This window comes from Anolis sagrei, chromosome 1 (genome assembly GCF_037176765.1).
Source record: "Anolis sagrei isolate rAnoSag1 chromosome 1, rAnoSag1.mat, whole genome shotgun sequence".
Taxonomy (NCBI): Eukaryota; Metazoa; Chordata; class Lepidosauria; order Squamata; family Dactyloidae; genus Anolis; species Anolis sagrei.
Window position 1 is genome coordinate 76,342,442 of NC_090021.1, and position 19,572 is coordinate 76,362,013.

The 19,572-nt window shown below is 41.1% G+C and overlaps 1 protein-coding gene across 1 annotated transcript; it reads left to right on the forward strand.

Annotated features, from left to right (window-relative positions):
- The first annotated feature begins 6,449 nt into the window (after positions 1–6,449).
- On the forward strand, positions 6,450–19,462 carry FUCA2 (alpha-L-fucosidase 2). The gene is made up of 7 exons (XM_060753488.2): positions 6,450–6,915; positions 9,965–10,152; positions 11,308–11,647; positions 12,778–12,988; positions 14,498–14,688; positions 16,151–16,259; positions 17,481–19,462. The coding sequence occupies exons 1-7, from the start codon at positions 6,689–6,691 to the stop codon at positions 17,619–17,621; spliced, it is 1,407 nt and encodes a 468-aa protein (XP_060609471.2). The 5' UTR covers positions 6,450–6,688; the 3' UTR covers positions 17,622–19,462.
- The last annotated feature ends 110 nt before the right edge of the window (positions 19,463–19,572 follow it).

Below are 19,572 nucleotides of genomic sequence, written 5' to 3' on the forward strand. Positions count from 1 at the left end.
TTCTTCCTACTAGCTTTCTTCACTGTCCAGCTTTCACAACCATACATAGACATGGAAAATACAATGGCATGGGACATCCTGGCCTTTGTTTTCAGTACAATATCTTGACATCTCAGGATCATATCTAGTTCCTTCATATCTGCCCTTCCAAGTATGACTGTCCAGCAGTGGGTTTAGTCCTGCTAAGTTCAAGGAGACAGTGTTGAGGGAGTCCAGGTTTGTAGCCTAAGTATTTGGGGAACTGGGGAGCACGGCTTGATTCATCAAAGCCACAGATCATGATAGATAGATTAGAGACAGAGGGATGTTAGATTCAAAATCATAAGCACTTGTTGAGATTTCTCCAAGGCATCCCAGGCTGGCAAAAGTACAGATCATGATAGATAGATAGATAGATAGATAGATGATTGATGATCATGAGATGAGAGATAGATAGAAAATAGGTAGATGACAGATAAAAAATAGAAAGTTGACAGTGTTCAGTTCCCGCACTAACTATTAATCTGGAAGATATTGTGGTACAGGGAACAGATTGGAAACTATATTATTAACAGACAAACTTAAACTTTCCTCCTGGATATTACTATAAAGTCTCTCTGAGGAAAGGAAACTTCTTGGGGTATGTACACAGTTCTGGTTCTTGGATCTTTTCTCTTTCTTAATGACTGTTGCTTGTAGTTGTCTGTTTGTCTCTTAGATGTTATAGATGTTGACATGACTTGATGTTACTTTACTATATAACTTCAACGTGACATGTTATTTCACTATACAGCTCTGACATGACGTTTTATTTTACCATATAGTTCCAATGTGATGTGTTATTTTACTATATAGCTTCGATGCAACATGTTATTTTACTATATAGCTCCAACATGATGTGCTATCTTACTATATAGTGCCAACTCAACATGTTATTTAACTATAAAGCTCCAACATTATGTGTTACTTTACTATATAGCTCCCACGTGATGAGTTATTTTACTATATAGCTCCAACGTGATGTGTTACTTTACTATATAACTCAAACGTGACATATTATTTCACTATACAGCTCCAACATGACGTGCTATTTTACTATATAGCTCCAACATGATGTGTTACATTACTATATAGCTCCAACGTGATGTGTTATTTTACTATTTTGTATATAGCTCCAACGTGACATACTATTTTGTAGATCTTCCAGTCCTTCGTTCTTTACCTTCCAGGACTACACTAACTGAACACACTAACTGTCTCCTCATGAAGCCAGAAGGGTCAGGGCTGAGGCTCTGTCCCTCAGAAGATCCTTACAGGTGCAGGGCGAGGGAAGCAAAAGGGAAAAGACTATTTAAACTGACCCTATTCAGAACTGTACATACAATACTAAACCCACCTAACTAAAAGGGGATGATTAGGGGAAATTAGTGATGGTTTCTCTAGTGGCATGACAGATAGAATGTATGGATTTTAACCGATTTTTTAAAATACCGCTGATATCTAATTCTTGTTTTAATGTTTTTATGCTTGTAGATTTTAAATTGTATAGAAAGGCTTTTCATGTAAGCCGCTTTGAGTCTCCTTGTAGAGAGAAAAAGTGGGGTATAAATAAACATAATAAGGAATAATAATGATAGAGATGTTGCACTTCAGCTAGGGTTCACCTTGCTCAAGCACTCACCAGGAAGCCCAACGTAGAAATAAACAGTTTATTGAAAAATCACACACAGTAAAAGAGTAAAAAATCCAAATAGATAAGATAAAAAGAGTCTTTAAAAATTAGAAATAAAACTCCAAAGCAAAGGTTAAAGCATGAACATAAATCCAAGGAGTAGGGTAAATTCATGAGCTTGAATAATCCAAAGACTATGAAAAAAACATCCACTTAAGTAATCCAAGAATCAAATAACAATGTATTGTTGAAGGCTTTCATGGCTGGAATCACTGGGTTGTTGTAGGTTTTTCGGCTATATGGCCATGTTCTAGAAGCATTCTCTCCTAAGGGGAGAATGCTTCTAGAACTAGGCCATATAGCCCAAAAAACCTACAACAACCCAATCAAAGAACAATACATTAGCTTGAGTTCATGGTAAAATCCCCAAGACTTAAAGCAAAACTTGACCAGGACATGACTTGAAGTGGGAACTGAGGCAAGAGCTCCTTGCTCTAATTGCTAAGTTGCTTGATCTGAAAACTGAAAGCAGTTTTCCCCCTTATTAAGAACAGCAATGCATGAAAGCATTCCTTTGGCCCTTCTTTCCCATCGCCTGACTTGCACCTGGAATTTTTCGAATGCAGAAGCAGTCTCGATTCTCTATCTTCCTGTCTTCGCTTCCTGTCATCCTGCAAAACAGTTTCGTTTTCACACACAGAGCCCACCAAAACCCCTTCAGTTCTCCCAACCGGAGAATTGCCATCCTGTTCCAACATCCCCTCTGTCTGAACACCTTCAGAAACATCAGGGCCTGCAGGCCCTACACCCCCAGACCCCTCATCAACATCCTCAGCTGGCTGCACTATATCAGACCCCTCCACATCATCCTCATCTGGCTGAGCTACAACAAGAGAGATGATATGGCAGGGCTTTAGCACAGCTGGTTAATCACCAGCAGCAATAGATCTTACCAGTCGACAGGTTGGTAGTTCGAAGCCCGGGTCGGGGTGAGCACCTGACCTTCAGCCCAGCTTACTGTCCACCTAAGCAGTTCAAAAACAGCTGTGAGTAGAGAAATTAGGCACCGCTTAAGCAGGGAGGTATTTTATGGCACCATTAAAGAAATACCAGAAAATGGAAAGAGGAAGGAAAAGGAAAGGAAAAGGATCAAAGGAAAGAGGAAGCCTGTGATCAAGGCTCTTTGTTATAGAGGATGGAGCGACAGCACCCCCTGTGGCCAGAATCGAACACAACCTCCAGGACCCCGAAGTTGGGAAAAATGCCTACATCATACCTCTCTCTGTTGTCTGTTCTTTCTGAATGTTGTGTATGTGTTCTGTCGTGTATTGAATGTTGTGTATGTGTTCTGTGATCCATCCTGAGTCCCCTTTGAGAAGGGCAGAATTTAAATGTTGTAAATAAATAGATTATAAACAGATGACAGAGATATATGATGGAAAAATGATAGACAGTTGGTTGACAGATAGATATGTAGATGTTAAAGAGATTTGCCTAGGCTGGCAAAGGCAGAGATCACAGTAGAGAGATGACAGATAGACAGATTGGTGACAAATGACAGACAAATACAGATAGATGTGAAGGAGTCATGGATATGTAAGATTTCATAAATGCTATATGTGACTGTAGGTCTCATCATAAAGCACATGCAGGCCAAAATCTGACTTTGGGAAGCAGCTGCCATTGCAATTTTAAAGGAGTGATTCTCATGCTATTCTCCCTTTTAGTTCTCACAGTTTACAGTGTTCACTTTGTAACTAAGAGATAAGCCGGTGCCGCCTGGACGCATCTCAGCAAGATATGAAAAGTGTAGCTTATTCCAGATTTCATTGCTTTGCACCTGTTTGCTTGAGGGCCAATCAGAATGTATTAAGTAAGCTTAGACCAATTAAGATGAACGATGTACAAGACCAATGTGCCTTTTGGATTTCTGTAAAACAATAAAACCCTGCAGCCCCATTTTGGGGTACGGCAGTCTTATTATGCCTAGAGTGCAGCTGCTGCCATTTGCACGGCCGGCAAATAAAAGCTAATCTTCAGAGAGATTCAACTCGTGAGTGTGTCATTCCATTTCATCCTCCTGGGTCAGAAGAGGACTCCTGAGAACGTGCAAAGTGCATGCCCCTTTAGATGGGTGGATTATGTGTAGATAACAGATAAATCAGGCATGGGCAAACTTCGGTAGGTTGTTAGGAATTGTGGGAGTTGAAGTCCAAAACACGTGGAGGGCCGACGTCTGCCCATGTCTGAGATAGAGGATAGCCAGAGAGATGATAGAGAATTGATAGAAAGATAGATGACAGAAAGAGAGAGATGGAAAATGAGTTTAACTGGAAGACTGGGTGAGTTGAGTTCGGAGAAAAGGAGGCTGAGGGTTAGGATTCAATTTGAACATGATAGCCATGTTTATATAGTATTACAGTGTATATATAGTACAATATATTACAATATAGTACAATATAGTAATATATAATACTAACATTGTGCTGTGTTAATAATATAATATATTGTATACACATATAATATTGATAATATTACAATGTAATACAATATAATACTAATAATACAATATAATATTTTTTATATTTCATATTACTAATATTACAGTATAGTGGTGTAGTATAATATAGTAATCTATATAAATAAATATGTAATGTTCGTTTGTGGGATTAAGAGAACTCCAAAACCACTGGACGAAATGCTGCCAAATTTGGCCACAAGATACCTCCTAACCCAAGGAGTGACTATCACTAAAAAAAATAATTTTGTCATTTGGGAGTTGTAGTTGCTGGGATTTATAGTTTACCTACAATCAAAGAATATTCTGAACTCCACCAATGATGGAATTGAACCAAACATGGCACACAGAACTCCCGTGACCAATATGGGCATTGACCTTGAGTTTGGGAGTTGCAGTTCACCTCAATTCAGAGAGCACTGTAGACTCAAACAATGATGGATCTGGACCAAACTTGGCACAAATACTCCATATGCCCAAATATGAATACAGATGGAGTTTGGGGGAAATAGACCTTGACATTTGGGAGTTGTAGTTACTGGGATTTATAGTTCACCTATAATCAAAAAGCATTCTGAACCTCACCAACAACAGAATTGGGGCAAACTTCCCACACAGAACCCCCCATGAACAAAAGAAAATACTTAAGGCCACCCAATCCAACTCCCTTCACCAGGGCAAGAAAACATATTCAAAGCCCTCCTGAGAAAGAGCCATTCAGCCATAGATATAGATAGATAGATATGATTCACTCACACACACAGATATAGTATCATAGATTTGAAAGGGACCCCTGAAGAAGGACAACTATATGTTGCATGTTCCTGAACAGGCAAATCAGACAATCTCCACATCAACACTGGCAAAGAAACAACAGTTTTACCCACAAGGATAAAGGAATTACATATATTAGAAACCAACGCTTTCTCATTACTTTATTTTCCAGATCATCAGACTGGGCCACAGCAACGCCTGGCAGGGTATGGCTAGTATATAATACTAATATTGTGCTATGCTAAAAATATAATATATTGTATTTACATATAACTGGTAAGCCGCTCTGCGTCCCCTTCAGGATGAGAAGGGCAGCATATAAATGTCGTAAATAAATAAATATATAACGTTATTGGCGCAGGGGGAATAATAAATAAAGAAATAAATAAATGTTACTGGCGCAGTGCTGCAAACTGCTGAGCTGCTAAACTTGTTGACTGAAAGGTTGCAGGTTCGAATCCGAGGAGCGGCATGAACTTCCACTGTCAGCTCCAGCTTCTGCCAACCTAGCAGTTCGAAAACATGCAAATGTGAGAAGATCAATAGGTGGGAAGGTAACGGCACTCCATGCGGTCATACTGGCCATATGACCTTGGAGGTGTCTATGGACAACAGTGGCTCTTTGGCTTAGAAATGGAGATGAGCACCAACCTCCAGAGTCGGGCACGACTGGACTTCATGTTAGGGGAAAACCTTTACCTTTTTACCTAGAGTGATAAAAAACCATTGTTAGTTGTTGAGACTCATCCAAGCTTGTTGTTGTTCATTCATTCAGTCGTTTCCAACTCTTTGGAACTCACTCCCCGGGGAAATGGGGAGTTCACCTATGGAACTCACTCCCCGGGGAAATTAGATCGGTGACATCCCTCCTTTCCTTCAGAAGGAAATTGAAGACATGGCAGGCGTTTGGGCAATCTGGCAGATAAATAAAGGACTACAATGATGGATAGGAATAGACAATGTGGAATGAAGTATGGACTCTGAGTTGGCGAACGCTGAGTATGACATTGGTTATTGATTGTGATATATATTGATTGTTTTAATTGTTATAACTGTTTAATTGCTGTTTTTATGCGTTTTTGTATTACTGTGTGGGCATCAAATTGTGCCTGTCTGTAAGCCGCCCTGAGTCCCCCCTCGGCGGTTGAGAAGGGGGGGGAGGTAGAATATATTAAATAAATAAATGTGTGACCTCATGGGCCAGCCCACGCCAGAGCTCCCTGTCAGCCGTCACCACCTCCAGCTCCTTCAAGGTCAATCCAGTCACTTCAAGGATGCCATCCATCCATCTTGCCCTTGGTTGGCCCCTCTTCCTTTTTCCTTACATTTCCCCCAGCATCGTGGTCTTCTCTAAGCTTTCCTTTCTTCTCATGATGTGGCCAAAGTACTTCATCCAAGCAAGGTAGAGAGAGAGAGAGATGACAGGCAAAGAATAGGCGGGAGACCAACCCAGGAAATGATCACACTGCCAAGTTCAGGAGAAAGGGAGGGGGCAAAGGCTTTCCCCGTGGCCTCTTCCTCCTTCCCTCCCTCCCTCCCTCCCTGCCTGCCTGCCTCCACGTCACGCCCAGCACCACGATGTGGTTCATTCCGTGGACATTTCGAGGAAGCCCGTCAAGTTAAGGAGAGGAGAAGCCTGTGCAACGGAAGCCAAGCGGCACGGTCAGCTGACGGCCAGGGAAGGAAGAAAGGGAGGGAGGGAAGGAGAGAGAGAGAGAGAGAAAGAGAAAGCCGGCCGTTGGCGGATGCCTGTCCTTGGCGGGGCGGCGGTGGCGGGGTCTCCGCTGGGGCTGCTCTTCTCCTTGCTCTTCCTCCTCTTCCTCCTGCCGGGATGCTCCTCCGCCCGCTATGAGCCCACCTGGGAGTCCCTGGACTCGCGTCCGCTCCCGGCCTGGTTCGACGGCGCCAAGCTGGGCATCTTCATCCACTGGGGCCTCTTCTCGGTGCCCAGCTTCGGGAGCGAGTGGTTCTGGTGAGCTCCCCTTCCCACGCCTCCTCTTCTCTAGCCTGCACTTTGCCAACTTGGGCCCTCCCTCCAGGTGTTTTGGACCTCAACTCCCACCATTCCTAACAGCCGGTAGGCTGTTAAGAATTGTGGGAGTTGGGGTCCAAAACACCTGGAGGGAGGCCCCAAGGTTGCCCAGGTCTGATCGAGGTCATTGGTGTGCACCCTTCTTTATGCCAGCTTTTGAAACACACATTTCCTCTCTAGGCAAAGTTTGTATCTTTTTTAAATCAGCGGTTCCCAACCTTTATTTGACCAGGGACCACTTTGACCCTCCAACATTAGTAACAAAAGGGTTTCCGAATCAGATTTAGATTCGGTTTGGTGATTTGGGATGCTGATTCAGAACATTGTATTGGATAGACCACATCAGCTCTAGTTTCTGATACAGGACATATGCCACCCAGTAGTCGCCATCTGCTCACCCACAGAAAACTATAATAATCGAGCACTGATGTGGTAGTAGTAATCTTTCATGGGTGATCAGCCTCTCCCCTCCTGACATCCCCAATTTTTTTGTCGTGTCAGGAGTGACCTGAGAAACTGCAAGTCGCTTCTGGTGTGAGAGAATTGGCTGTCTGCAAGGATGTTGCTCAGGGGACACCCGTATGATTTGATGTTTTATCATCCTTGTAGTAGGCTTCTCTTATGTCCCCGCATGAGGAGCTGGAACTGATAGAGGGAGCTCATCTGCCTCTCCCTGGATTTGAACCTGCGACCTGTCGGTCTTCAGTCCTACCAGCTCAGGGGTTTAACTCACTGCACCACCGCGGGCTCCTGACATCCCCATTAGACAAGTCGATCTCGTTGCCCCATGGTTTCAAGGCAACAATGTAGTAATGGGAGGCCGCGGATCATATTTTTGTTCTTGTGGACAACAAGTGGTCCATGGACAACAGGTTGGGAACCACTGTTTTAAAGCATGGAGAGGAAAAACAGGTCAAGGTTTAGAGTCGCCCAGGGATCATGCTATCATAAGGCTCAAAGCCAGCCTTAAAAACTCTGGCATAGACACTGAGAACTGGGAAGCCCTGGCCTGTGAGTGCTCCAGCTGGAGGTCAGCTGTGACCAGCAGTGCTGCAGAATTTGAAGAGGCATGAATGGTGGGTGAAAGAGAGAAATGTGCCAAGAGGAAGACGCGTCAAGCCAACCCCAACCGGGACTGCCTTCTACCTGGAAACCAATGCCCTCACTGCGGGAGACGATGCAGATCAAGAAAAGGGCTCCATAGTCACCTACGGACCCACCCTGGAAGATTATCCTACTTGGACAATAAGGGTTCACCTAACTAAGTAAGTTAAGGTGTAGAGGAAGTGCCTTCCACGAATCCTGAGCTCAATATAAACAACAAAGCCAACAAAAGGGAACAAGTTGGTCGCTGATATAAGAACACATGCTCTCTCACACACAAAACACCTTTGAAAACTCACCTGTCTCCACCCAACCTCAAGGTGGATTAGAAGAGAGCAGTTAGGTTGTTTTGGTGCCACTGACAAAGGACATTATTGCATTGGGTGTGTATTTATGGCGGTGGAACAGCATAAATGCACTCCTTATCACGCAATGTCCTTAGATACCAGTGACATTTCAGATTTCTCCCTTCTTGTTTTGTTTCATGGAGGAAACCTATGAATAGGCTCTTAAATTCAATTATTCCTTTCGGAAAGTGCCTGGCAGTCAGCAGTTAGTATTGACATTTAGAAGGGCTGTCAGGGGGTGCTTTGAATGCAATATTCCTGCTTCTTGGCAGGGGGTTGGACTGGATGGCCCATGAGGTCTCTTCCAACTCTTTGATTCTATGATTCTATGATATTATAAACTTACTTAGGAGTGTGTTTTCAAAGGCTGGATATAAATTTACTTGGGAGTGTGTTGTTGAGGGCTTTTATGGCTGGAATCACTAGATTGCTGTGAGTTTTCCGGGCTGTATGTTACAGAAGCATTTTCTCCTCACATTTTGCCTGCATCTATGGCAGGCATTCTCAGAGATTGTGAGGTCTGTTGGAAACTAGGCAAATGGGGTTTACTTGGGAGTCTTTAAAGGGTTTATGCCAGTGGATGAGCACTTGCCCTCCCTAAAGAAATTAGATTAGCTCCGTTTCTTCAGGCTTTCCGGGTGAGTCTATAAACATGGCTCTTCAGTCAGGTCTTTGATCCTGAGTAATCCAAGGTCATTGTGATGAATCATTGATAGTTTTGTCCGCACTTTGACTGTTATGACAGATAGCTGGCTTACCCAAGAGGTTCTACGGTGTTTTAGGAATTTCATAATTTTATATTTTTATAATTTTATCAGTGATATTTTTATATGTTGTTGACATATTATACTTATGTCATTGTATGTATACTTATGTATTGTTGTCTGTCCAGGGACTCCATAAGATCCACTTTTCAGCAACCATGTATAGTGACTTCCTTAGCAAAATGTTTCTTCTTTTTAACAGTGTTTCTATACAACAAAGGGACCCAGATATAAATATTGCCAAAATAAGTTTTCTTTACATTTGTGTTTATTTTTCAGTCTGCCAAAAATGCCTCTTCCAAAAGAAAGGGAACTCAGACTCCTTCAAAAACCAGCTGTAGTTCAAACACATTTCTTACACACAGTTGTGTTTTTTTAAAATATTGGAATGGTGGAAGAGCAAATGACAAGGACGACGCAGATAATTTAAGTAGGAAGGAAAGGGACAAAATATCTGTAGGAAGATGGATAAAGAACTCTGGAGACTCAGGAAAACCTGCTCTGTCCTAAAGCTTGTATTATATACAACTGTGTTTTCAAATTTTTTAAAGAGCGTGACACTCAGAACACTATTTTTTGTTGAGAGAATAACTTCAGGGTCACATCATGGCTGGTGTTGTCTAGGTGCTTGAGTATGGTAAACCAATGATGTTAAATGATGCATGCCAGATGTTTTGGTCAGCTGTTTATTTGGGACGTTTTTACATCCCAAATAAACCTCCACTGCTGCTTTTCACATTGGTGTGCAGATACTCAGGATGTTTTCTTTTGTAGGTGGTATTGGCAGAAAGAAAAGAGAGAAGCCTATGTAACATTTATGACAAAAAACTACCGTCCTGGATTCACATATGAAGATTTTGGCCCTTTGTTTACAGCTGAGTTTTTTGATGCCAACCAGTGGGCAGACATTTTGAGTGCTTCTGGTGCCAGATATGTTGTCTTGACTTCAAAACACCATGAAGGTAAATTGACTATTTTCCCTGCAGAGGAAGAGCCTTTACACAGCTACATAGAATATAATAATTTCAAGCCTTACATAGGAGTATGTTACCGATAATGGTGATGGGTCATATTAACTTTTCTCAAAGGTGGATGCTGTAGGAAGGTGATCACATTTTATGGTCTTAACTACCTTGTCATCACATTTTATCTCCATGAACAACTCAAACTTATATTGAGAGAGTAACTCATCCATAGCTCTCTAATGTGTTTAATGGATAGAGTTTAGATCATCTTGCAGTGTGTCTGGTGCTTTTCTCATTATATCATGCAGATTTCTTTGCCTTTGTATTGTCGAAGGCTTTCATGGCCGGAATCACTGGGTTGTTGTAGGTTTTTCCGGGCTATATGGCCATATTCTGGAGGCAATTTTTCTCCTGACGTTTCGCCTGCATCTATGGCAAGCATCCTCAGAGGTAGTGAGGTCTGTTGGAAGTAGGAAAAATGGGTTTATATATCTGTGGAGGGTGGGGGGCTGAGTCTGAGTGAAAGAGGGTCTAGCCTAGCAAACCTTTTGTATCATTACCCCAATACCCCCATGCATATGGGATATATTGAGTATGGTGATCAGATCATGATATGAATAAACATAACAGTTTAAATAATGCACCAGTAAGGCATTTTCGCGAACCATCATGAGAATTTCTGGGAGGGGGGCATGAAGCCCCTCAAGCCCCCCCCCCCCCCCCCGGCTACATGCCTGCTGCTGGGGCTAGCTGTGAATGTTTCAGCTGATCACCTTGATTTGCATTCAATGGCTTGGAAGTGCCTGAGGGGAATCTTTTGTTGAGAGTGATTTTATGTGCCTGTTTGTTTCCCCTCTGTTGTTTTGCTGTTGTAATTTTTGAGTTTTTTTAATACTGGTAGCCAGATTTTGTTCATTTGCCTTTGTTGCTATTGTGTGCCTTCAGGATACTTCTGACTTAATACAATCCTGGGGTGACACTATCGTGAGATTTTCGTGGCCAGATTTATTTGGAGAGGCTTGCCATTACTTTCCTCAGAGGCTGAGAGAGCATGTCTTGTCCAAGGTCATCCAATGGGTCTTTATGACTAGGGAGGAAATTGCAGACTCTGGAGTACATCCTACTTTCTCCCCCCTAATTTTCATTTTCTAGGTTTTACTTTGTGGGGATCGAAATATTCATGGGCTTGGAACGCTGTTGATGTTGGACCAAGGCGTGACATTGTGGCCGAGTTAGCATCATCCATTAGAAACAGGACTACCTTACACTTTGGGCTATACCACTCCCTGTTTGAATGGTTCAATCCTCTCTTTCTTGATGATGCTGCCAGCGTGTTCACGAAAAATCAGTTTCCACGTCACAAGACGCTCCCAGAGTTGTATGAAATTGTGAACAAGTACCACCCAGAGATCCTGTGGTCAGATGGAGATGGGGATGCTCCTGACACCTATTGGAACAGCACTGGCTTCCTAGCATGGCTTTATAATGACAGGTAGGTCTTTTTTTCTCATGGGAAGTCACAAGTGTAGCAAATAAACCTTCACTGCTGCTTATCATAACACTGGCCAACACACATTTTGTTGCCTCATATGTTAGACTTGTTTCTGGGTATATTTGACCTGCTGATTCTAAATACGGCTGCAATTTCCCCCATCACCTTTTGAGATACAGAACATACGCCATCTACCAGGCATCATCTGCTATTCTATAGAAAATCATGATAACCATATTTAAGAAAAAAGAGCTAATGTGGTCTAGCAAATAACATTTTCTGAACCATCCCAAATAAACCCAAGAACAGGCCACAAATTAAGACATCAAGAATTGTTTTTTGTTGGGCTTTGTAATTTTTTTGTAAATCTCATTTCAACAATAGTGCTGTACTTTGTCCTGTTTGCATTTGCCCTTGGAAGTTAAGCAGGGTCAATCCTGGTTAGTACTTGGGTAAGAGATCACTACTAATACGAGGAGCTGTAGGCTATATTTCAGAGGAAGGGATTGGCAAAATCACATCTGAGTATTCCTTGCCTAAGAAAACTCTATGAAAATTCATGGACTTACCAGAAGCTGATTGGTGACTTGAAGGCCCATTAACACACACTGACAAAGTCACAGTCAGTTCACTTTTTTCCTTTTTTGAGAACATTTTGAGTTGCACTGTTAATAATGAATTGATGATACAGAATGTGGTTATGATCAATGTAGTATAGAGAAAGTGGTGGGAGGGAGAGAGAACGGGCCATTTTATATTATTTCCTTTCTGTTTTAAATGGCCTCTTGAGTACTAACAAGAAGATTGGAATCCTAAATAATTTGAAGCAGCAGTTATACAATACCACAGTAAACAGTATTGGAAAGTAACAAGGTAACAATAAGGATTTTTTATAAACTGGAGACACTATCTACTATCTAGAGGAAGATGCATGCAGCAAGGCTATACTACTCTGCTGCTGCTGCTGCTGTTGTGCACCCTCAATCTCCCTACTAGCAACTACTAGAAGGAAAGAGGCCTCTCTACTAATATTTTTTCCCCCATAGCCAGTGGTAGAAGGTCCACACAAACTTGGGATTCTGGACTGCAAGCACAATATATTGATTAATAATGTGATTGGTATTTTTCAGCCCTGTTCGGGACAAAATAGTTACAAATGATCGCTGGGGAGCTGGCACTATTTGTAAACATGGAGGATATTATACTTGCGCTGATCGCTACAATCCAGGACACCTTTTGTCTCATAAATGGGAAAACTGCATGACAATTGATAAGCAGTCGTGGGGATACCGTAGGAATGCACAGTTGAGTGATTACCTGACGGCTGAAGAGCTCATTAAGGTAAAATGAGACAAAGACAGAATTGGATAATTGTGAGTTGTCTGTTCTGTTTTAAAGAAAATAACCAGAGTTTAATGTTTTCCTGTGCATATATGTTATAAAAAGTTTTATATTGTTTAAAGTCATTAAAGTATATTAGTTTCTATGTGTTCTTTTAAATCTTACAGGTTTTTTTTTATAATCTTATGAGATTCTGTTTGTGTTGGTGGCTCCTTTGGAGACTTTTAAATAGAGGCAGGATGGCTACCTGTCGGGGGTGCTTTGATTGTGCTTTTCCTGCATGGCAGGGATTGGACTGGATGGGCCCCTGTGGTCTCTTCCAACTTTATTATTCTATGATTTTATTTTGAACCATATTGTACACTAAAAAGGATGACATACAAGTACTTTACAATTAAAATCACTTTCTCCAGCTTTTTAAATGAAAATCTTTATTAAATCATGGAACTGTCATAGGTTTTCTACAAATAGACTTCCTGAGTAAGAAACAAGAAAAAACAAACCCCCACATACGTGCACCTTTATGTCCCTACAACCACAGGTCTTAGTTATGACGCTTTGATAAAATAATTGAATTATAAAAGGATGTGTGTGCATAATTTGGAAAAATAATACACTTATTCTAAATGTTAACAAAAATGATTATGGAAACCACAGAAGAGGCATCTTTGCTTGACCATCTGAAACTATAGCAGAGATGGGCAATGTATATTTCTCCAGATGTTAGATTACAACCTCCATGAGCCCAAAAGCATAGCCAGTCTGAGGAATCCCTCATTCAATCAAGATCTGTTTCCCTTTCTGATTTAATGTAAAGTTCTGGCGTTGTTATATAGAAACATGAATAGCCCTTATCAGTTTACTGGCTAGAATCTTATTGGGGACTTGTGTCTGTGAGGATTAGGATTGGACAGTTCTGTAAGGTAATGTCTGTATTCAGAAAGGGGCTGCCAATATGTTAGGGAGCTGGTAAAGTGACCAATGCACATTGAAACCATTATGTCTTGGAACCCCCTGCTAGAGAGTAATGAAGCGCATTGCTACAACCTAATGTGCACTGGAACATACTTGCTGGTGTCCATAACACACTTTCAGAATTCATGAATAGGGTTTCTTAGGATTTCTGCTACGTAGCTAAGTATCCCACTGTTTTTAATTGTGTGTTGTCTTACTGTTCAAGTTGTATATTTTATTGTCTATGTGTTTTTTATATTTTAATTGCTTGTACTGTTGTTATTTTGCTTGTATTGTTGTATTCTGGCTCGGCCTCATGTAAGCCGCACCGAGTCCCCTGGGGAGATGGTAGCGGGGTACAAATAAAGTATTATTATTATTATTATTATTATTATTATTATTATTATTTATAAAGTTACATAATGTAGACTGTGACAGAGGATTCCACCTGCTGCCTTTAAAATGGTTTAAATGGTTCAGACTTTAGATAGCTACATTCATCATTCATTTTGCACTATGGTTTTATTTTTATTTCTGTTCCCAAAATAATTTCAGGAACTTGTGGAAACAGTATCATGTGGGGGAAATCTCTTGGTGAATGTTGGGCCCACTCACGATGGTCGTATTCCTGTCATTTTTGAAGAGCGCCTGAGACAGATGGGGACCTGGTTGGCAATAAACGAGGATGGCATTTTCAACACTCAACCTTGGAGAGCCCAGAATGATAGTTCCACCCCAGGAGTATGGTACATCCATGGAACAAACAAATAAAAATGCAGAAAATACATGCCAAGTATTAAAGAGTTTTTATATAGGAGTTACAGTTTTATGTTACAGTTTTAAATATCTTTATTTACTTATTGAAAATTATGCACCTTCATAAGCAAGCATAATATTTAATGGAATATCTCAGTCTTTTGGGACCAGTAGGTGTGAACCAGAGGGTGATAATCATGGTAACTGTTCTGGAGGAAGAATGCATATAACTTTAGACAAAAAACCCCTTCTGGTGATAATATTTGTTAAAAATGGCTGAACAAATCCACTGAATGGTGAAATTAATTTCTGTAAATACCCCCCCACACACAAAAAGATTTTTTTTACTGTGCCTGTCCTCCCACCCTACACTGGGCCATCCACCATTAACTGCTTGGGGTGGATGAGGACATCCTAGTTGGACTCTCCTCTTGTAGAGACATTTGTCACCAACTGTCCAGCTGGAAGGATCTTAATTATTTTATATGTTTACTTTTTAATTTATTAATATGTGTTGATGTGACTTGTAAGTTGCCCGGGAGGGTTTATACCAGGCATGGGCAAACTTTCTAACTTGGGAGCTGTGTGGGCGGCCCAGGAGTGAGGGGGTTATCCCCAAGTCCCCTCCCTGCCCTTCCCCCCCTTCCTCTTCTCTTTTGGGGAAAGAAAGTGAAGGAAAGACAGGAACTGCTGGGATCCCAAAAGGGTTGATCTTGGTCACGATGAGATGATTGACTGGAGAGAAAAAGTGTATCCATTAGATCCCGTACTGCCTCCTCCTGATATAGAATCCTAGAGTTGGAAGTGACCCCAAAGGCCATCCAGTCCAATCCCCTGCCATGTAGGAAGGCACAATCAAAGCACTCCCAATAGATAGCCTCTGCAGAAAAGCCTCCAGAGGAGAATCCACCACACTCCCAGGCAACCTATGCCATTCCTCAGGAAGTTCTTCCTAATCTTTCAGTTGAATCTTTTCCCTTGCCATTTGAAACCATTGCTCCCTTGTGTCCTGGTCTCTAGAACAGCAGAAAACCAGCTTTCCCCCTCCTCAATGGGACACCCTTTTAATTTTTGAAACATGGTTCTCATGTTCCCTCTCTACCTTCTCTTCTTCCAGCTAAACATCCGCCAGGAGGAAAGGAGGAAGGAAAAAGAGAAGGATGGAAGGGTGGAAGGGAATGGAGGGAGGGAGGAAAGAGAGAAGGAAGGGTGGAAGGGTGGAAGGAAAGGAAGGATGGAAAGAGAAAGGGGGAGGGAAGGGAGGGGGGAGGGAAGGAGGAAGGAAGGAAGGAAAGAGAGAAGGAAGGAAGGATAGGATAGGATGGTGTGAGAGAGGAGGGCCTGAGAAAAGAGCCCAAGGGCTGCATCTGACCTCCAGGCCTGGGTTTGCCCATACTTGATTTATACTTGATATCATTGTTCATATTATTTATTTTTTGTGACTTTTTATAGGTACACTTTCAAACCAAATGAAGATACTGTATATGCCATTTTTTTTAACTGGCCAACTTCAGGAACTCTGTTGCTTGGTGAACCAAGGGGTGTTCTTGGGAAGACAAAGGTAAGGGATATTTGCCTGTTAAAGGGTGGCTGAGTTTTAAAAGAAATACTGTTAAGCATGTTCGTCAAAACATGGGATAAAAGCAATGAAGACTCTTCTTATGGTAATAGTCATGGCTAGATAGTCATACAAAGTATTCAGAGCGAGTATCATGGGTGTCATCCATCACTCTCGATTTGTACAGTAAACACATCTATAGGAGAACCACTAAAATTTGATCTATTACAGTATCATGTCCCCAAACTTCCTTATGTGTAGGACTATAACTTTAAATCATAGCCTTTTCCTCAGAAACTGAATGGCTTAGCATGAATACTTACAGACCATGAGGAATTGCAAGACAGTTACCAGAAATCCAATCGCAAGAGATAACAATGGGCCCTTCCACATGATCATATAACCCAGAATATCTAGGCAGATAATCCAATAATCTCTGCTTTGAACGGGATTATTTGTGTCCACACTGCTATATAATTCAGTTCAATGTGGATTTTGTACAGTTGTGTAGAAGGGGCCTATGACAGTGTTTATGTGTGGCTACTGTATAGGTGGGCTGGATTTAGCTATGCCTTGAAATTACAAGTGCTTTGATTGTATACAGCAGCAGGGATCCTACAGTTGTATACGGTACTCTCTGCACTGGCAATTTTCTTTTGGAGGATAAAGCTGTTAACTCCAAGCCATCTATTTCTCAAAAACCTGGCTTTGGGGGGTGGATCTTGCAAATTGGATCTGGGACAATGTGGCCTCAATTTGGGAAACTCAGATAAATGTGCCTTAGAAATCTACACAGATTGACATTATAATTCAAGCTGAAACTAAGGTGTCATTGTGCAAGTGGGCTTTCTTGTATACTTAAAGCCATAGGCCACAATGAAAGCATGACACTAAAACTGACTGAGTCATTCTGATGTCTGGGGCCCCTCTACAATGATAATTTAATAGTTCAAAACTGCATCAGCCAGACAAATTCCCACAAAATGTGAATCAATGCTCTGTGGTTTATGTAATCACCATCCACCCCTCAAACTGGTTCCAGGATTTCCTATGTAATCATCTACATGGAGAAACCATTTTCTTCAATACTGGTTTGAAACTGCATTAAATGGTCACTGTAGATGGGGCCTTGTTTTCTTGAAGTTACATTAAGATCTAGTGCCCTTTAGTGTCAACAAATCTTTGAAACAGTACTTCTGTTTAATAATGTCTTTTTAATTTCAGGTGACATTGCTAGGATATACAGAATCATTGCCATGGTTTTCTTTGGTGAAAAAGGGAATGGTAGTGGCTATACCTCCGTTGTCATTTATGAAGTTTCCACATCAGTGGGGCTGGACTCTAGCACTGACTCACGTTTCTTAGTCAACAACAGATTTTGATCTATCTTAAGACTTTTTTGTGGATAATCAATCCCCCATCACTGTTGGGTATGTGCATGGGGGGGGGGGGGGGAGAGAGGGTCAAGATGATTAATATGAAATAGAAAAGATGTAATGCATTGATCTTGGTCCATAATCAACTTTTCCAGACACCTTTCAAAGTAAACCCTTATGAAGTACTTACAGCACATATCAAGAATGGCCAGGTAATGGAATTAAAACAATAGTATTCTTGAATTTTAGAGGTTCACAAAAGAAGTAAAAAAAGTCAATTTTGCATAGTGTTGGGATTGCTGCAGAATTTTAGACAAAAGAGTTTGGATACAATGTCTCCCCTGTTGTGTCTCAAAATAAACTGGGTGCACTTAATGCTTTGTATGTCGATGCATAGATTTTAGTTTCTTAAAAAATAAATAAAAACCAAGCGCTCATAGAATCCTATCCTTGTCTACACAAAAGCTAAAAGTTTCATGAGGTTCAGTGGAATTTGCTCCTGTGTCTGTCTGTTATTGCAACCTTAATCTTGTCAAAAAAGCAATGAGATTTAATCACACTTAACTACCTTCATCAATAGAAATAAAAGCTATAGAGCCACAAGGTAGAGGGATCCATAGGGGCATGTAGCCCAGCTCCTGTCAGAATACACAACCAAAGCACCCAAGAGATGCCCATTCAAACCATAGTTGAAAACTTCAGAAGGTAGATCCCTCATTCTCCCAGGCCATCTAGTCCATTATGGAACAGCACTTGCCACCGGGTTTGTCTAAAGTTCAGTTTGGGGGTGGGTAAGCTGAATCTGCTAGTCGGTGTTCTAGTTCCTGGAGCAGCAGAAAACAGGGCTGCTCCATCTTCTAAAAGAAACCTCTTCAAATATTAAAGATAGCATATCACCTCTCTGTTCGCCAAGCTGTACATATCCAACTCCTCATATGGCTTGGTTTCAGATATTGTACCATGTTACTCCACCTCTGGACACATTTCAGTTTGTCAATATCCTAAATTGAATGATGATGCCTAGAAATTGATACAGTAGTCCAGATAAGATGTGATGAAAGCTGAACAGTGGGATTGTAATTTCCCTCAATCTAGACTGTGCTCTCACTGCAGTCTAGAATTGCATTGGCCTTTGAAACTATTCCATCACACTTGTCTCATGATTAAGCATGTGGCCAGACCGACAATACTTTTTACATGTACAGCTGTCAAGCCAGGTGTTACCAATCCTGTATTTGTGCATTTCAGTTCTGTTAAGGTTATTTATCACATTAGATCCTCCTATTAATTTGGTATCATCTGCCAACTTGATAAGTATGTGCTTTATCCCATCAAACAGAACTTACTGGTACCCTAGTAGTCACAACACTCCAGGCTGAAGAGGAAGACTTTCGGTTCATTTGTCAACCAATTGCAATTATCTTAAGAGGAGCAGGGTCTAGCCGATGCTTTATAATTTTTTAAGAGAATATCTAGGGGACTGAATTAGAACTATATTAGAAAGTCAGTGGAATAAGCACTGTGTGTAAAGATGTCTAACAATGGCAGCTATTGTACACAAGTTACAATTTCTTTGCACATGCTAGTTGCTGTAGCCCTGGATTTTCAAGTAAGTATTTCAATACATCTTTTGTACAGCTCATCTGGTTTGTGATGTTTTCAAGACTTTTTTATAATGTTGATGATTTGGTCATGTATGCTCTTAAACAAGAGTAAGAACAACTGAGCACTGGAACTATGCCCTCAAAACTGAAATGTCCTTCTGTGAACAAATATGGTATATCAAAGCAAGGCATAAGAAAAATAAACACTTCTTTTGGGGTTTTGAAATGACCTGTATTTCTTTTCTTACAAAAATTAAACACTTTATTTTTCCCATTGCAAAAAAATAAAATAAAAAACAAAAAACTCATAAACAGGAACTATGGCATTATTTGGGA

Excerpts from the sequence above, each read along its gene's own strand:
- FUCA2 (XM_060753488.2), top strand. The coding sequence starts at position 6,689 with ATGCCTGTCCTTGGCGGGGCGGCGGTGGCGGGGTCTCCGCTGGGGCTG. Across the intron at positions 6,916-9,964 it reads TTCGGGAGCGAGTGGTTCTG|GTGGTATTGGCAGAAAGAAA; the intron begins GTGAGCTCCCCT and ends TTTCTTTTGTAG. Across the intron at positions 14,689-16,150 it reads AGTTCCACCCCAGGAGTATG|GTACACTTTCAAACCAAATG; the intron begins GTACATCCATGG and ends GACTTTTTATAG.